At 44.6% G+C, this 17,901-nt stretch overlaps 2 protein-coding genes and 1 long non-coding RNA gene across 11 annotated transcripts in view; 2 read left to right on the forward strand and 1 right to left on the reverse strand.

Moving 5' to 3' along the window:
- The window catches only part of LOC120370117, a 35,293-nt gene extending 25,021 nt beyond the window's left edge, over positions 1–10,272 (reverse strand). Inside the window, exons 1-2 of one of the 2 annotated variants that reach the window (XR_005583626.1) lie at positions 10,138–10,272; positions 8,623–8,704 (exon numbers count right to left, since the gene is read on the reverse strand). This is a non-coding gene — a long non-coding RNA (uncharacterized LOC120370117). Of the gene's footprint in view, positions 1–8,622; positions 8,705–9,630; positions 9,714–10,137 lie in introns of those variants that run through there. The other variant, XR_005583627.1, reaches the window with a different exon arrangement.
- NEURL1B (neuralized E3 ubiquitin protein ligase 1B) overlaps positions 1,494–17,901 on the forward strand; it is a 260,932-nt gene continuing 244,524 nt past the window's right edge. For 2 of the 8 annotated variants that reach the window (XM_039484283.1, XM_039484281.1), the window contains exons 1-2: positions 1,494–1,631; positions 16,926–16,966. The gene's annotated coding sequence lies outside the window, so the exon portion shown is untranslated. Of the gene's footprint in view, positions 1,632–1,676; positions 2,468–9,081; positions 9,102–11,150; positions 11,184–11,213; positions 11,229–11,505; positions 11,942–13,134; positions 13,298–16,925; positions 16,967–17,901 lie in introns of those variants that run through there. The other 6 variants (XM_039484284.1, XM_039484285.1, XM_039484287.1 and 3 more) reach the window with 6 other exon arrangements.
- Positions 2,951–6,473, forward strand: DUSP1 (dual specificity phosphatase 1). Its single transcript, XM_039484290.1, has 4 exons — positions 2,951–4,095; positions 4,251–4,399; positions 4,622–4,841; positions 5,412–6,473. Exons 1-4 carry the CDS (start codon positions 3,726–3,728, stop codon positions 5,780–5,782), a joined length of 1,110 nt encoding a protein of 369 aa, XP_039340224.1. The 5' UTR covers positions 2,951–3,725; the 3' UTR covers positions 5,783–6,473.

Raw genomic sequence — 17,901 nt, forward strand, 5'->3', positions numbered from 1 at the left:
AAATTCTAGTCAAATTCCATTTCAGAATTACATTCTCCTTTCCTGCTGTATTTTCAGCTGGATATGGGATTCTTGCAGAAACAAGGTGGGCGAGGTAATATCTTTTATTGGACCAACTTCTGTTGGTGAGAGAGACAAGATTTTGAGCCATATGGATCTCTTCTTCAGGTCTGGAAAAGATACTCTCAGCATTACAGCAAAATGCAAGGTGGAACAGATTGTTTGGCATATAAGTAGGTAGCACATACTGTAAGGGAGCATTTTAGGCCCATTAACACCTCTGCAGATATAGGACAAAAAGAGGAGATTAGTTGGTTACAGATTGTTGTAACAAGCCATAAATCCAATGTCTCTGTTCAGTCCGTGATTTTTAGTGTCTAGCAGAGTAATGAAATTAAGCTCCCAGGCTCGTCTTTTTAAAGTGTTGTGCAGGTTTCCTTTGAGGATGAGGACTGATATAGATTGATTGCTTTGTAAAAAGTGTTCACCCACAGGTGACGTGGTGCTTTTGTCTTTTATGTTTTTCCTGTGTGAGTTCATTCAAGAGTGTAGTGCTTGTCTAGTTTCACCCACGTATTAAACTATTGCAGTGTGCCACATTAAACTACTGCTGCATCCACCCTCCTCCTGCCTGACATGGTTCCTGTGTATATACTTGTATATGCAGTAAGTAGGAGTTCTGCCAAGACAATAAACTCTAAATAAGGGTCTCAGCTCTTTGCCTATCCTTTCTTGACTGCTTTATTTTGTGAAAAGGCTATTAATTAATTATTAATAATTATCACTATTATTATTCCCCTAAAAGAGATTTGTGAATGCCTAGTCAGTAAAAGTTTGATTGGAGCATTGTAAAGGCTGAGGGTTATAAATAATAACCTTGCTAATGGCAGCATCTTATGCAGCACATCCAACAGACTATGTGACCTGTTCTAACCGAATGGCCACTCTACTGTGAGCACAATATTTCACTGATCATGCTGCATGGACATTAATGATTCACTGGAAACAATTAGTTGTAAACTGCTTCTACAGTTCTAGTAAGTGAGTAGCTCATAGTGGGCTGAAACATCAAGCATTGGAACATACGAATCCTTCACTCACAATCTGTCTCTCAGTCATGGTGTTGTTATAATTGCAATAATAAATAAATAGAAATGAAAAAGTGCAGCTCTGTGTTTATTTTTAAGGGAAAAAAACAGATTTGCTTTGAGTCTGCAGCTTTGGCAGGAGTCATGGTTTGGCAGGATAGATGCAATTGCACAATCAGTTAATCAGTTTCAGACTGGCAATTAGTACCTCCCCAGCTATCTAAGGAGAAGATTCTGGATGGCTCTGGGGCACTTGATCAGATACAGATCAGCAGGGAACGCGAGATGTTCTAGAAGATTGCAGGGCACTTTGTTGTTTATGAACTATCAGGGACTTACTGAGAAGCTTCTGGAACATTCTGAGGCAGTTGGCTGGTAATAGTTTGTCAGGAGCCCAGGGAGAAAGTTCTGGAAAGTCCCAGAAAAGTGTGGCTGTCTGGGAGTTAGAAAGTGTGAGAGGGAGTCCAAAGCAGTTTGAGGGAGTTTGAGGAAATGAGAACAAGGAAAGTTTGTGTTGAAAGGAGCAGCTGGAGAAGAGGACTGGTAAGAGAGTACTGCTGTGTGGCGGGGGAAGGAACAAGGCAGAGAAGAGAAAAGCAGTTGTACGGGGGCAATATTGGGAGAGAAGCAGGAGTCACAAGTGGGCAGTAGGGAAAAGAGAAGGTAGAGAGACAAGGGGAACCTCCTCCCCCATCGGGAGGGACGGAGAAAACACACAGCAAGGGAAAAGCAGGCTGTGAGAGACCATATTAGAAGCCAGGCACCCAGAAAGGGGAAGTGAAAGCAACTGTGATTGGAAGCCCTGAGTAAGAAATACCCCAGTGGGTTGATGAAAGCTGATCACCCACAGGGAAAAATAACTTTTGGGAAGCCTTGCTACATTTGTGAAGGGGGAAAAAAATCAGAGACCGAACAGCTCTACTGCCAGTTATTTGGTAGCCCTGATTTCAGTGGGAATTTTGAGTATGCAAAGAATACAGTCCCAGGCCTAGAGTTTAGTTATATTGCTCTTTCTTCCATACAAAAATTCCTGTTCTGTCCACACTGTGACGCTTTTCTCAATACCCCTTTCACATACCAGACCTATGAGGTTACATGGAACAGTAAATGTCAGTAGGGGTGTGTGTGTAAGTGTAAAGAGAAATAATATGAAGGGTCTGTGCCTGCAGTCACATTCCTTATCTATAAAGGAACATGGACATGAACTAATATTGTTTTGAAGACAGGAGGAACCACTGCCACTTGTGCTTTAAAAGAACCTCACTTACCTTCTTTGCAGTGTGGGGTTTATGACACTAAGTGGCAGAGTTCTAATTCCACCCAGCAGAGGGCAGTTAGCGAGCTATGCAGCCTAGCCATGTCATCGCACTAGGCATGGGGTGAGTGTGTGGGAATTCTTACATGCCAAACAGATCAGAGAATGTGGAGCAGTACATACTATGAAGGGAGAGTGTATATCAGGGGTCAGCAACCTTTCAGAAGTGGTGTGCCGAGTCTTCATTTATTCACTCTGATTTAAGGTTTCGCGTGCCAGTAATACATTTTAACGTTTTTAGGTCTCTTTCTATAAGTCTATAATATAGAACTAAACTATTGTTGTTGTATGTAAAGTAAATAAGGTCTTTAAAATGTATAAGAAGCTTCATTTAAAATTAAATTAAAATGCAGAGCCCCCCGGACCGGTGGCCAGTGGGAATGCCACTGAAGTCAGTGCGCGTACCCCCTTCGGCACACGTAACATAGGTTGCATCCGAAGAAGTGGGTATTCACCCACGAAAGCTCATGCTGCAAAACGTCTGTTAGTCTATAAGGTGCCACAGGATTCTTTGTTGCTTTTACAGATCCAGAGTAACACGGCTACCCCTCTGATACGTAACATAGGTTGCCTACCCCTGGGGTATATGTTCTTCAGCTTTCCGCTGTACATTGTGTGCCTTTTCATCACTACCAGGAGGCCCGGTTGTGTCTGCCCGCAGCGCTGGGGAGCGTAGGGTTGCATCAGTTGATTTCCTGCCTGATCAGGATGGAAGTTTTGTATGTGTCTGTGTGTTTTACATTCAAGCGACTGCAAAAGTGCCGATGACGTGAGTACTCCTGGGCAGGGAGTGTCTGCTCTACACCCCGGCAAGTGACGTCTTGCCTGAAGCAGTCATGTGATCCAGTCTCATTCACAAAAAAGGGAGGGGGGAGCGGGCAGCAAGCGGACTATATAAGGCCACGCGCAAGGCTGCAGCCAGCAAGGAAACTGCTACTACCGAGAAGGAGGCACAAAGAGCTGCGACTGAAGCGAGGAGCCAGCCTCAAATCAAGCTCCCCCCTCCGACCCAGACTCTGCCTTCGCGATACAGCGGGGGTGGCTGGAGTTAAAAAAAGGATTTGACAAGAAGCGCCGGCAGCTTTTTTTTTTTTAAAGAAACTCTAACAGTAGAAACCAAGTAACCCCCCGAGAAGAAACAAAGGAGCCGGGAGAGGAAACAGCCCCCAGGCACAGACAAAGGGGACTCGCCTGCTCCCACCCGAACGAGCACTTTGACCTTGAAAGAGACCAACAACCTACCCCCCTCTCTCCCCGCCGGCGACCTGCAGCTGGGGGCCCGACCAGCCGCTGCGAGCTCCCCTCCCGCCGCGCACCGAGCGATGGTCAACATGCAAGTGTGCGCCCTGGATTGCGAGACGCTGCGGGAGCTCCTGCAGGAGCGGGCCGCCCAGTGCCTGGTGCTGGACTGCCGCTCCTTCTTCTCCTTCAACTCCGCGCACATCCTGGGCTCCGCCAACGTCCGCTTCAGCACCATCGTGAAGCGGCGGGCCAAGGGGGCCATGGGGCTGGAGCACATCATCCCCAACGAGGAGCTGCGGGGCCGCCTGCTCAGCGGGGGATACCACGCCGTGGTGCTGCTGGACGAGCGCAGCTCGGACCTGGAGCTGCCCAAGCGGGACAGCACCATCATGCTGGCCGTGAACACCCTCTGCAGGGAGGCCAGGGACACCCGCATCTGCTTCCTCAAGGGTGAGTCCCGGGTGGCATCAGTGGTGAGCCTGGGGAGAGGGAGATTCTGGCTGGCACAATCCGGCCTGGGTGTTTTCAGGGGGGCGCAGAGAATTTATGTCTCACCAATGCTAATAAGATCTTTTCCCTCTTTTTTTCCCCCCTTGCCATTCCAGGAGGGTATGAAGCCTTCTCTTCTGCCTGCGCTGAGCTGTGCACCAAGCCAACTGCTCCCACCGGCCTGAGCCTGCCTCTGAGTGCCAACAGCATGCCCAGCAGTGCGGATTCTGGCTGCAGCTCCTGTGGCACCCCGCTCTATGACCAGGTCAGTAGGAAATGGGCAAAGAAATAAGGGATCATTTGAATTGAGGATAGCCCTGGAGGCTGAGTATCTCCAGAGGTGATGCCCAGATACAGATACATTTAATACTAAAACCATGTAAAGAGACAAACATCTGCTTGCCTGCATGTAACAAAAAAGAGGGGGGCTATTTTAAATCACAGAGCGCAAGTAACTGATCCTCTTCCTTTGTCTCTTCTCTTTTAGGGTGGGCCGGTGGAAATCCTACCATTTCTCTACTTGGGCAGTGCCTATCATGCCTCCAGAAAGGACATGCTGGATGCTTTGGGGATCACAGCCTTAATTAACGTCTCGGCAAACTGCCCCAACCATTTTGAGGGGCATTACCAGTACAAAAGCATCCCAGTGGAGGACAACCACAAGGCTGACATCAGCTCCTGGTTTAACGAAGCCATCGACTTCATAGGTAAATGAGTGCTCTCTGCAGCCTGTGCTTCCAAAGAATCAGTTTGTATTAGCCTTGAGGCAGAAATCTCACTGGAAAACTCTAGCCCAGTTTAATTTTAAAATAGCTGGGAAACTGTTTACTCAGTGATTAAAGTAACACGAAATAAATCTGTAGCTATTTTATTAGGGTCTGTGCTCCCTACGAGGCTGTATTGCTAAATGCAGAGAGAGCCTTAACTTTATAAAGCTGTCTGAAATATTGAATCCCATAACAGAAAGTAGTTAGTAACTTAGTCTAGTGTTCCACCAATACATTTTTATTTTTTAAATAGAGATGACTGTTTCAAACAAATATCAGTGGCTGAAGGAAACTATTTGTATTATTGGAATTAGAGTTTAGTATAGAAATCCCTACATTGCTTTTCCCTCAGGACAAGAGTCTCCTTTGTTTGTGAAGTGCCATGCACAGCTAGAGTGTTATGGAAAGAACAAATTAAAAAAAAAAGAAGTGAAATAGCAGCTTGTGTTTCTGTAGCATTGCAGCAGCCTGACCCATGTGTTAACCATGTCATTTAATTGATTATTTCAGATTCTGTTAAAAATGATGGCGGAAGGGTATTTGTGCACTGCCAGGCTGGCATCTCCCGCTCAGCAACTATCTGCCTTGCTTATCTCATGAGGACCAACCGAGTCAAACTAGATGAGGCCTTTGAGTTTGTGAAGCAGAGAAGAAGCATCATCTCCCCAAATTTCAGCTTCATGGGGCAGCTACTTCAGTTTGAGTCTCAAGTCCTAGCCCCTAACTGCTCAGCAGAGGCTGGAAGCCCTGCCATGTCTGTATTGGACAGAGGAACATCAACCACCACTGTCTTTAACTTCCCAGTCTCTATCCCTGTACACCCTTCATCCAGTGCTTTAAGCTATCTACAGAGTCCCATCACCACTTCTCCGAGCTGCTGAAGGGTAGATGAACATTTATTCAGAACACAAAAACTTGACTCTTCTCTAAAAAGTGCAATAACCCTAGGGACAGTGTCTTTAGTCATTTTGGTTCACATGGGATTCCATCCATCCCAGAACACATTGTCGCAGACACAGAGGGGCTGACTTGACTCCAGAGAGCTAGTTCTTTCTTGAGTTTGTTGGCATATTTTCGACCAATATCTGGATGTCTACAAAGGAGACAAAGAACTGAACATTGCTTTCTTCTCCTGAGTTATTTCTCCTTTGTCTGTCAGTTCTAAGAGACTAGTCCTTGTTAAATAGCATACCCACTGGTATTACCATTTCTGGACATTCTAAGCAACAGTGATGCTGTCCCCTTTTATATGAAAGTCCTGTTATTTATTTATTTTTGTGTAGATGCATTGTTCTTGCCTTCACAAGCCTGAAGTTTCATTTCTAGAGAAACCAAATACCTCAATATTTTTTGGGTACTGTAATCCTGTAAATAGATCTTCAACTGTTTCCTAAGCACTGACGTGAAAGCACCAGATGAGTGCTTTTTTTTTTAGTTGCCCAGGGTTGTATGTTTGCTGATTTTATTTATGATGTGAAATAATATATTTCTTCTTAGGAAAGAAGACATGGTTTTGTTACATGATTATGACTTTTTATACAAACAGAATAAATTATGACATTTCTATTGAAATCTGGATGTATAAAGTCTTATGTTTTCAGGATGTAGGGTTAAACCTCACCTAGGCTGTCTCCCAGCTAAGGCTGCAGCATACAGCACAGGAGAAAAGTCTTGAGTTCAAGTCCTTCTGCTTAACTTTGTGACAGCAAGCAAATCACTCAACCCCCTGCTGTCTCAGTCAACCTTGCTGGAAAAATGGGTTTGTGAAAGGCCAGGGACCTCACTGAAAACCAGATTCTGCTCCTGAGCTAAGCTCGACATGAGTATGTAAATGATCAATAAACCTGTGGTTCAAATTACCTGTGATATAATAGCAACACTCTGTCCCCTGCTTCAATAAATCATATTATAAACACTCCAGGCCACCTTTTCAGCAGTGTGAAGTGGTGTTAGCTGCATTGATATCAACAGAGCTATGCCAATTTATATCAGCTGAGAAACTGGTAGATGACTAGCAGTCATCCTACTGCAAAACAAAATAGATCCCTTTTTTGAGGACCTTCCTTATTGCTTATTTACTCTTAACACTTTAAATGTTAAGTCTAAAATCTGGCCCACCACTGACAATTGGCTCATATTTGTAAAGCTCCCCTTAAGGAGTGTAGTGACTTTCTTTGTCGCCCCGAATGTTTCTCTGTCCAGCCCAGAATATTTCTGTTACCCCAAATGAAATGCCTGCCCTCTTGTTCCATGCATTGTACACAAATCTGGGCATATCTACAACGGGAGATAGTTTAAACAAATTGCACTGTGTTGAGAGCACATATTTTATCTCTCACACACTATGTCAAATTCTGCTCTCTTCCTGCATGTCTCTATTGACTCCAGGGGAGTTAGTCTGCATTTATATTGATGTAACAGAGCAGAAGCTATTTCATTATATGTTGTTACAGAGACAGGAATTTTAGCCAATGAATATTCATGCCACCTTGAAGGTCAGACCTACAACAACCTATAACTACAATGAAACAGTATGAGATTAGTTGTGCACAGCCCTGTGGATGGTGTAGCATCAGGCTATCCCACTGGGAGTTGTGGGAGAGATTTTACACTCAGGACTGCAGTTGCTGTGCCACCCATGTACTTCCTGCTGAGACAAGGTAATGCTGGAGGTACAGGGTGGGGTATTTCCCTACCTGCTTCCCTCTATATTTAGAGTAGTTAATAACACTAGCAATGCTAGCCTTGTGCTCAGAAGAGTGCCAGAACTGCAATTGTGACTGGCTTCTTGCACCAACTGGACATGATCAGGCACTGTATCTTTAAAATCCAGTGGATCTAATTCTCCTGGATATTATGCAGCCTCACTGAAGATGGGTTTGCACAGATGCAGATAAAAGTAGAATTTGACCTTGTCTCTTTACTTGAAATGAAGGCACTTATCATTAAAACAGACGCTGAAGTCCAAGGTTATGCGTGAGCTCTTATTGAGTATATAATAGCTGCTGTTTGCCTACACAACCAGTGCTGAATCAGACACCACATAATTTGTTGCTTTGTAAAGCCCTGTGAGATAACTGAAGTGTTAATGTAAATCCATTCTATGTAAAATCCAGTTCTGTTCTTTTGGGAGGAGGTACCCTTAAAAGTTAATCTGATTGCACAGCTGAAATATTCCACAGACGCTGCTCTGCCTTCAGGAGTATATGTTAGCAATCAGTGAGCCACAACCTGACCCCAAGGGACAAAAACAAATGGAACAGCAAAAGGGAAGTAAATGAACATCCCTATTCACCCTTCCCCCCTCCTCCCCACAATTCATTGCATACATGACCCTCCTACTGGAATTGAATTATCCACCCCCAGAGCTTCTCCCACTCCCCAAATCCCGGAATGCTACCCACCCCCTTTCCTTGTTCCATGGAAATGAATTTGGAAGGTCTTATTGTTCCATGGAATTACACCCACAGCACATTCCCTGAAAAATGAGTAAGGCTATTTCTGAATATGTGAGCCTTGTTACACCTGCAGTGATCAGCGGAACAAGCGTTCACCTTCAAAGCAAAGCTTATTCAGTGGAAAAATACAACCTTGGCTGTGGTACAACTGACAAAAACAAAAAAAAAGATCCCACCCATTAATCACTGTTCAAACAGAATTCCGCTCCCCATCAGCCATGGAGGTTTGTTTATATGTTTCTGGGAACAATAAAACTCATTACCTGGCAGCTGGTTGTTTTTACAACCTAAACAGGCACCTGACAGAGGGGCACAAAAAGAGCTGCTTCAGCACAAATCACGTTTCTGAAAAACAAGCCGATTCAAGCTGGTTAAAACATTCTCTGCAAGGCAAAAAATACATTTCTAGTTCTAAAGGGTTGCAATGTATGCTTATAATCTTAAACATAGTTATTACAGTAGTGCCTAGGGACCAACCAAGATTGGGTCCCCCTTGTGCTAGGTGCTGTACAAACACAGAGAGTGGTAGACAGGCTCTGCCCCAAAGAAGGGGAAGTCCAAATAGATAAAGAGCTGGGGATACAACATACAAGCAGAAAGATCACTGACAAATGACAATGACAAACATCATATTAGTGCCACGATTTTGGGAGGAGATTGTGAGGTTTTGTCTAGAGAGGATTAGCTAAACAGAAAGACAAGGGAAGGGAGAAGGGTGAAGGGGACAGAGCATTGCAAAGAGGTAGGTGAGGACGTTACAGGGGTAGGTGTGGAATGAAGCTGAGTGAAGAGACTATGAAAGGGAGGTGAGAGAGGACAGGAGGGGGCTGGAGCAAACAGCCAGTTACAAGGGCAGAGAAAGACCAGTTGCAACTTTAGTAAGTGTAATTAATTATGCTCAGCGTTTTATTTGCAGGAGAGGAAGTCAGGGTAATTCACCCTAACTAAACTTCATTTTGCCAACTCCAAATGCTCAAGGGATGATTTTGCCCTTCTGCTCCTCTATATATGTTCTGTCTGTTGTGCATTATCATTTGCTCAGTATACCATGACACACTATTTAGCATGGTTCATAGCTTTGAGACCCACCCTCCACTGATTCTCACAATCAAAATCTATGGATTGCATACTGAGAGGTGTTTCCGGGCCTCTCAGGATAAGACCCTATATTTTGTATTAGGCCTTTAATTCCCTAGTAGGGTGACCAGATGTCCCAATTTTATAGGGACAGTCCCGATATTTGGGGCTTTGTCTTATATAGGTTTATTTACCCCCGTCCTGATTTTTCACCCTTGCTATCTGGTCACCCTCTCCTCAGTGAATAAGGCACAAAAATGGTGTGTGTAACTTTAAGATTATATAAATCTGTCATTACACAGTTGCCTATGTCCCCATGGAAACAAACTACTAGGAGTTTCCCTTTTGTGAGAAAAGCAGTAACATCACTTCCTGTTGCTGACAAATCAGTTTGTCCTGAAGTGATAAAAAAGCATGTTTAGCGTTTACAGCAGCTGGTTCCAGGCTTTGTTAGTTGCCAAGCAGAACCACAAATGCACATACATGCTGAACACTGGCCATTTTGTCTACTTCTGAAGGGGAACCCGTGAGATAGACGTGAACATATTCAAGGACCTGAAAAAGCATAGCACAGAAAAAAGCAGGCAGCCATTCAGTCACAAAATGCAACATATAACAGGCAACATATAACACAAGCACATAGCACCCAACAAACACAAAACACACAACCAACATACATAATGAACATATAACATACACACCGTGCCAGATCAGATGTAGCTGGGGTAATCCCCATGTCCAAAGCTTCTGTCTTCCTTCTATAATCAGCACTTTTAAAGGGAGCAATGTGAATTAGTTCCCTGACTGTCCCACATAATCAGTTCTTGGTATCAACCCAGCAGAGACCAGGTTACATTAGGCCATCAGGTACTTGTTGGAAAGGGACATTACATGATTATGATCACACATGAGGCTTCCGGCTCAGCTACTTAGCACCTGTTTTTTCTTCTGTCTGGCTTCCCTACCACAGGCAGGAAGGAGGCAGGTTTTATCTCCAGTGGTTTGAGAATCATTTTCAAACCCAGTTTAAACACAGTTCCAGATAAACCACTTTCTAGCACAGTTTGGCAGGTTATTGTGAATGAAGTGATACTCTGTAAGAACCATGTTCTAGGCTGGGCTGTGTCGTAGTGTGTAAAAACACCTGACATTTAAACACAGTTCCTTTCAGTCCCATCCGCACTATGACAACTGCCCTGATAGATGACTTGGTTAAAGCACAGTTGTCCCCCAACATGGATAAAACACCGTTTGGGTTTACAGCATAGATGGGACTAAGCTCAGTTTTGCGTGTTCCCAAACTGTGCTGAAATCTGTGGCTGTAGTAAGGCTAGGAGTACGGTTAAAATGCAGTTCACTCCCATCTACAATACAAGACCAAACTGTGCTGGGCAACAACCATCTTGTAACCAGCCCTCCCTCCACTGCCCTGGTAGTTATTACAGTATAGAAGGGTCAGTGACTGTGGAGAGTGGGGCAGGGCAAGAGGTGAGGTTAGGCTTCAGGACACAGGTAGTCAGGCCAGGTGGTTCTCTCTAGTTCAAGTCAGGACTATAAAAGCCCGAGAGACTTTCTGAGACAAGAGGGAGGGACACACAGTCCTGAAGACAGAAACAACTAGAGATCAGGCAGCTCAGGGAGGAGCTCAAGCTTGAATTTCATAGGCCAGAGGCTCAGCTGATGTAAACTGACAGTATGACTTCAATAGATGCCAGTTTACATCAGCTGAGGACCTGGCTCTATGCTTGTGAGTACAGCTCTGCTTCAGGCCTTTGTTACTTGAAATTAAGGGGTGAGTTTTCAGATAATTTTATGTGTAAACAGCAGAGTTACCCTGCCTGGAGTCCCACTATGGGTGGGACAAGAGAGGGTAAAGGATGCTTTTCTTTTTAGGCTAAATACATGAGAGTTACTAACCCTGGATTATACAGAGAGTCGTTCTAGGGCCAGATCCTACAGGCACAGTCTGAACGGATCGCTTTAGTGCGTCACACGGTCAAGAATGATTTTGTCATTCTAAAACCACTAACTGTCCAATGACAGAGTTTCTACTTTATTTCATTTTACAGCATAGGGGAAACCTACTCTGCCACTTCCAAAGAAGAAACTGTTCTGCAGATCAAGAGAGGATTTCCATTTCCAGGGCTGTCCAAATTTAGGGGACAGAGGCATAAGAATTCAATGGAGGTTAATGAGCCCCCCTTGTTCACCCAGGAATACTTCCTCCATCTCTGTGCCCCATTTTGAGTGACCCAAGGACAACCGGAGATTCTTGCCCAGTCTCTGTGCTCTGGGTATGAGAGGCTGAGGTTAATCTTAGAGCCCTCTGAGGATTGCTGAGTTGGCTCTTTTCTGATGGGGTTTTCCTGAATGGATCTCTCAAGCCCTTAGATTTGCATGTACTTCCTGGTAGACACTGAAATGAGTAGTGCTGGGCTTCCCCGATCTTGACACTGCTAAGAGACAGAAGAGTGAGTGGGAGGCGAAGCCAGAGACAGTCCACAGGTACATTACAGTTCCTGCTGATGTCACTTGTCCAGAGGGATCAGCGATGAATAGCTTGTACCACTCCGTGGTGACCCCCCAGCCAAGCATTCCTGTGGGAATCCTGTCCAGTGCTCCTCAGCTACAATATCCCCTGGTTTCTGGGATCCAGAGTCACAAGGGTGCAGGATGTATATCAGGATAAGAATGAGGAGACCCTCAAGGATCCAGTGGGGGGCATGGAGAGGATTTTCAAGGATCTCACAGGGCTGTAGAAGGGATCCTCAGTGATCCGTTAGGGAAGTAGAGAGAATTATATAGTGGTGAAGGAGGGATTTTCAGGAATCCAATAGGCTTATAAAAGGGATCCATTAGGGAGCTACCCTTCCTCCTAGACCCCTTGGATAGGCTTTTGTATTCTTTTCATTCCCGAATTCTTGATCTTCTTCCCAACCAAGACAGCTGAGCATAGCCCACCCCGGTAGGTGGTCAGCCACTAGCAGATATGCTGCGCTGTCACCTGATGCTTGCCTCACTGTTATGTCTGGGCCTCTGTCACCTAAGGATCCTGGCTTAGCTAGACCCCTAGCAGAAGGCCATGGAGAAGGGTTACTTTTCCCACAGGATGATGATTACATATTAGGGCGGGTTCTCAAACTTCATTGCATCCTGATCCCCTTCTGACAACAAAAATGACTACATGGCCCCAGGAGGGGGGGACCAAAGCCTGAGCCTGCCCGAGCCCTGCTGCCCCACATGGGGGAGGTGGGGGCACAAAGCTGAAGCCCAAGGGCTTCAGCCCCAGGCAGAGGGTCTATAACCTGAGCCCCATCACCCAGGGCGGAAGCCCTCAGGCTTTGGTTTTGGTCCCAGGTGGTGGGGCTTTGGCTTTGGCCCTGGGCCCCAACAAGTCTAAGCCAGCCCTTGTGACCCCGCTGACTTTGGGGTCCCAACCCACAGTTTGAGAACCACTACATTAGGGTGATCCTTGTCACAGCTGTGTTGCCTGCTCCTAAAAATGTAGGCCCCATTTAAAAACTAACTATAACCGAGTCAGGGGATTAAAATACAGTTCAGTTGTATTCTAACCTTGTCACAACATGCTTAAAAGTTTCTAGGGGCCAAGGATATAGTACAATGGAGTTGATACAAGCAGGTCCTAACCCACTTCTTTTGCAGTGGGGTCTGTGTAACCGGCTTTGTCAATTTTTCAGTTCCTAAGTCTCTGTGTGAGAAGACATCTCAAAGTGCCTTGCACCCCAGGGGAAGGGGACATCTTGAAGGACATCCAAAAGCATTACTAGCAATTGAGGCACTATGGGAGAACAGGTCATATCTTCCCAGGATGCACCGGTACAAGCCCAATTGTATAGCAGGGTAGGTACAGCATGGTTATACCTGGTAAAATGCTACAACATGGACAAGTTGAAACCATATTTGCTGCTGTAACCTGGTCAGAATTCACATTACATGAACATAATTCTCCTTGTGCCCTAGGAATTTTTGCGCCCTTCCCCCTGGATCCACTCAAGAACCCAGCTATCCAACTGCGTAGCTGTAGCACATTATACAATAACTCTCACCCCCTTCTACTGATCAGGCGTGGACTGCAAGGACAGAAGCAATTTCAAAAGCAGAAACACCCTTTCAGCCTTGATACTTTGCTGTTGTCATTCCCTTCACACTGATCACTGTCTCCAGATGCCAGTGGCCACCTTATTGCAGAGCTAACCCCAACTTTCAGCACCTTTTCTCTCTCTTTTTTTTTTTCAGAGACTTGTCCATGGAAGCCAAAGCCAGATGGTCTTTTTATAACCTCCTTTCATTACACTGTTTACTGCTTCTCTTCCAAACTCCAGGGACCGTTGACGTCAGGGCCCTACATTTGGGCTCCTTGTACTTTTATTCTGCGCTAATGCATTCCTTAAGCTCTTGGAATGTGAAATGCAATGTGAGCTGGTTGGAGGTGGGGGAAGGGGAGCAGACTATTGGAGGGAGGAGGGGATCAGAGAAGAAGGATGCTAACCAGCATGTAGCCCTCTGTGTACCAGCAGCTAATTGGTGCAATGGAGAGCACTATGGTCATTTATGGCATTGTGTTTGTGGCAGGCCTGTTCATTGGGGTACCCATCCGTCCATCCACACAGACGGCAGAGTGGATTAATGGCACCGAGGGCTACACACTGAGCTATTTTTAATAGGTTTGGGCTGGATCCCAATGGTGCAAAATGATCTTCCTGGAAGATGTGGACATTTTTATTGTGAAATGCATGATTTTTGGTTTCAAGTCAACTAAAGAGAGAAAGCACTAGGACAACGGTGGAGGAAAGGCAACTAAATAGGAGGGGAGCGTTAAGGGGTGTCAGGGGACATTAATGACTTGGAAGGGGGAGTGCACTCTGCCTCCACTGAATGGTCACTGCCAATTTTACACTCACTTGTCAGGAATTAAAGAAGACAAGGTTTCATTTTACATATGGGGGTTTACTGAGGGCACTGGAGGGCTGTGCCTTTGCTTGAAATAGAAAGCAGAGGAGTTTTAAATTCTTAAACATTTAAAAAGGGAAAAACAATGATGGACGTAAATGCAGGGCTGCTAGGTTACCAGCTGCCATCACCCATTCTGGGCCCACCTCTTACCCCAAATCAAGTGGCTCTGAAACGCAGCAAAACACCTTCCTTTTCCCTGGAGTTGGGGAAATTCCTAAGAAGAATGAAGCAACAACAGATATTATTTGTGCTACAGCAGTATCTAGAAGCCCTGGCTGAGATTGGGGCTCCATTGTGTTAGGTGCTGTACATTCACACAGTAGACGATAGTTCTCCTTTGGCTCTCAGATGAGTCCTAGGCCATTGTACGCCAAGGGCCAAGCAGTAAAATGTAGACATCTATACGGCAGGTCAAAAAGTTGCATGTGTACCTACTACACGCCTGAAACCCCCATTTATCTGAGTTTTGCCAATGCAAACAATATGCCTACATTTGAAAATGTGACTATATTTTTTAACATCCTCTCAGCACAAGTGGGCAGACAGCCACACAGACTTTACAGAAAATCAGACAGACGAATATGTTGTTTCTTTAAAGCACACAAGAGTTCTCATTTCTAATTTTATGATCATTTGTAGGGGATAACGTCCCTCACCCCCATTACATGAGCTATTCCTTGTCTTCAGTAACAAACAGGATCTCAATGCTTGCAGTACTAAACCCTGATGTTTCAGATGCCTCAAAGCTGAGACCTGCTGCGTGTGTAAAGACCACCACACCCATCCTGGGAAGGCTTTTTCTAAAAATCATGACGCCAAAGTGGAAATATTTGGTATCTCCAAAGGATTTGTCTGGGCACAAGATTAATGGCAGCTTTGCTTTTGATATGTTCTTTTGGAGGAAAGTTTAGTGTTTTGAAGCTGGAAGAAAATTTTCTACTTTGTGACGTCTGATCAGGACTGATTTAATACTGTCCATAAAGATCTGACTCAAGGAGGTAGACTACAGTATACTTCCCTTCTCCCTCCTGCCAACCCACACAAGTAAGGAGTGAGTAATAACAATGACAGGAGGATCTTGATCTGTCCAATTAGTAGATGCAGACCAGTAGATTCAGTGTGCCAGTGTTGGGCTGGCATTTCCTACTGACCGTGCTATGTTACTAATGCCAGCAGATATGAAGATACATATAGTGTGATGTTGCACTCTATATGTTTTATGGAAAATATGTTTATAAGTGTGAATATGATGTAACTGGAATATACTTCATGCAAAAGGTCTCTTGCAAGGTATCATTACAAAGCTTATGATCTACTGAGTGTGTTCATTCTATTTGTTTGCATGTATTATTTCTATGTCTGGAGTTAGGAGAATAAGATATAAACTTGTATTACTGATGTAAACATGTAAGTGGAAGCCATTAAGGGTGCTTCAGAATCAATGAACTGTGAATGGATACATAGCCTTCCTATGTACCTGTCTTCCAGATACTAGGTAATGAAGAAGGTCTTACAGTGACATGTGATCATGTCACCTGAACTGGAATCCATCTTAAACCTGGTGCTTTTCCATTTAGAAGGAGGGGTGGGGATCCAGAGAAACAAAAGATTCCCGCCTTGTGCCAAAGCTATAAAAGAGGGTGGAACAGAACAAAGAGGGCTGCCAGTCATGAGAAATCCCCTAGTTACCACCTGAGCTGGAACTAACAAGGACTGTACCAGGGGAAAGGATTAGGCCCAGACTAGGAAGGAATCTAGTCTGTGAAAGAAGCTTATTGGAACATCTCTGAGGGTGAAATTTACCTGTATTCAGTTTCTTAATGTATTAGGCTTAGACTTGTGTATTTTTCTTGGTAATTCACTTTGTTCTGTCAGTTATTACTTGGGACCACTTAAATCCTACTTTTTATATTTAATAAAATCACTTTTGTTTATTAATTAACCCAGAGTAAGGGATTAATACTTGGGGGAGCAAACAGCTGTGCATCTCTCTCTATCAGTGTTATAGAGGGCGGACAATTTATGAGTTTACCCTGTATAAGATTTATACAGAGTAAAACAGATTTATTTGGGGTTTGGATCCCATTGGAAACTGGGTGTCTTAAGTGCTGGAGACAGGAGTACTTGCTGAGCTGTTTTCAGTTAAGTCTGCAGCTTTGGGGTTTGGTTCAGACCCTAGGTCTGTGTAGCAGCAGGCTAGCGTGTCTGGCTCAACAAGACAGGGTTCTGAAATCCCAGGCTGGCAGGGGAAACGGGCTCAGAGGTAGTTTCAGCACATCAGGTGACAGTCCCAAGGGGGGTCTCTGTGACCGAACCCATCATATATAGATTCATAGATTTTTAAGGCCCGAAGTCACCATTCTGAACTATTATCTGGTCTGACCTCCTGCATAATACAAACCATACTTCTGGTGGAACTAGAGCATATTTTTTAGAAAGGCATCCAACTTGATTTAAAGACTCCAAGTGACTGAGAAATAGAGTACCATTATCATCATTGTTATTTGTATTCCAGGAGAGTGACGTGGGCTAGTGGACAGAGTAGGAGACTGGCAGGTAGGACTCTTAGGTTCTCTTTATGGCTCTATTTGACTTTGTTTCCCTTTGTGTCTCAGTTTGACTTTGACTTTGTGTCTCAGTTTACCTCTCTGTAAAATGAGGATGACACTGACCAGATAACAATAGGGGTATTATAAGGTTTAATTAATGAATGTTTATAAAAGTACTTTGAGACTCTTGGATGAAAGACAATACAGGACAAAGTATTATTATGATATAGTGAGTTGGTAACAAGCAGAGCATGCTGCACTGGCAGAATACAAACCTATCAGTCCTTTTCCAGTGGAATATGCAATACATTTTTATGGTGGATTTTTCAAAAGTACCATTGGCCTAACTGTGCTCCTATTGAAATCAGTGGGAGTTTTGCCATTTACTTCAGTGGCAACCATTGGACCAATGATAAGTGCTTTCGAAAATTTCATCCATAAGGTTGTCTATAAATCAGTGCTGCAGCTGGATCCCATCAGATAAGCTATTGCAAGGGCTGAAAACATTCCCTAGCAGCTTCATTTCCAGAGTTAATGATCTTTACTAATACTTCACACTGTACAGAATTCAGTCATTCCTCACGATCCCTTGTGGGGAAAGGAAGTATTATTATCCCCATTTTGCACATAGGGAAAGTGAGACCCAGAGAGATTATGACTTATCCAAGGCCACAGAGGGAGTTATAGCAGGATTAAAACTCAGAGCTTTTTGTTCTTAGGCCTGTGCATGGACCACTATGGGTATGTCTACATAGCCTGAGGCAGCAAGCCTCCAGCCCAGGCTACCAGACTTGGGTTAGCAGGGCTGGCACTAGCACTCTCAAAATAGCTGTGTAGACAGCACTTTGAAGTTGCAGCTCAGGCTGGAATTCGGGCTCTGAAGCCTTGGGCCGGGAGTGGGCTTAAGAACCTGAACTCCAGCCCAAGCTGCAATTTCAAAAC

The sequence above is a fragment of the Mauremys reevesii genome, linkage group 8 (genome assembly GCF_016161935.1).
Source record: "Mauremys reevesii isolate NIE-2019 linkage group 8, ASM1616193v1, whole genome shotgun sequence".
NCBI lineage: Eukaryota > Metazoa > Chordata > Testudines > Geoemydidae > Mauremys > Mauremys reevesii.

Coding starts and splice junctions, on each gene's coding strand:
- DUSP1 (XM_039484290.1), top strand. CDS start 3,726: ATGGTCAACATGCAAGTGTGCGCCCTGGATTGCGAGACGCTGCGGGAG. Junction 4,096..4,250: donor CCGCATCTGCTTCCTCAAGG/GTGAGTCCCGGG, acceptor TTGCCATTCCAG/GAGGGTATGAAGCCTTCTCT. Junction 4,842..5,411: donor CGAAGCCATCGACTTCATAG/GTAAATGAGTGC, acceptor TGATTATTTCAG/ATTCTGTTAAAAATGATGGC.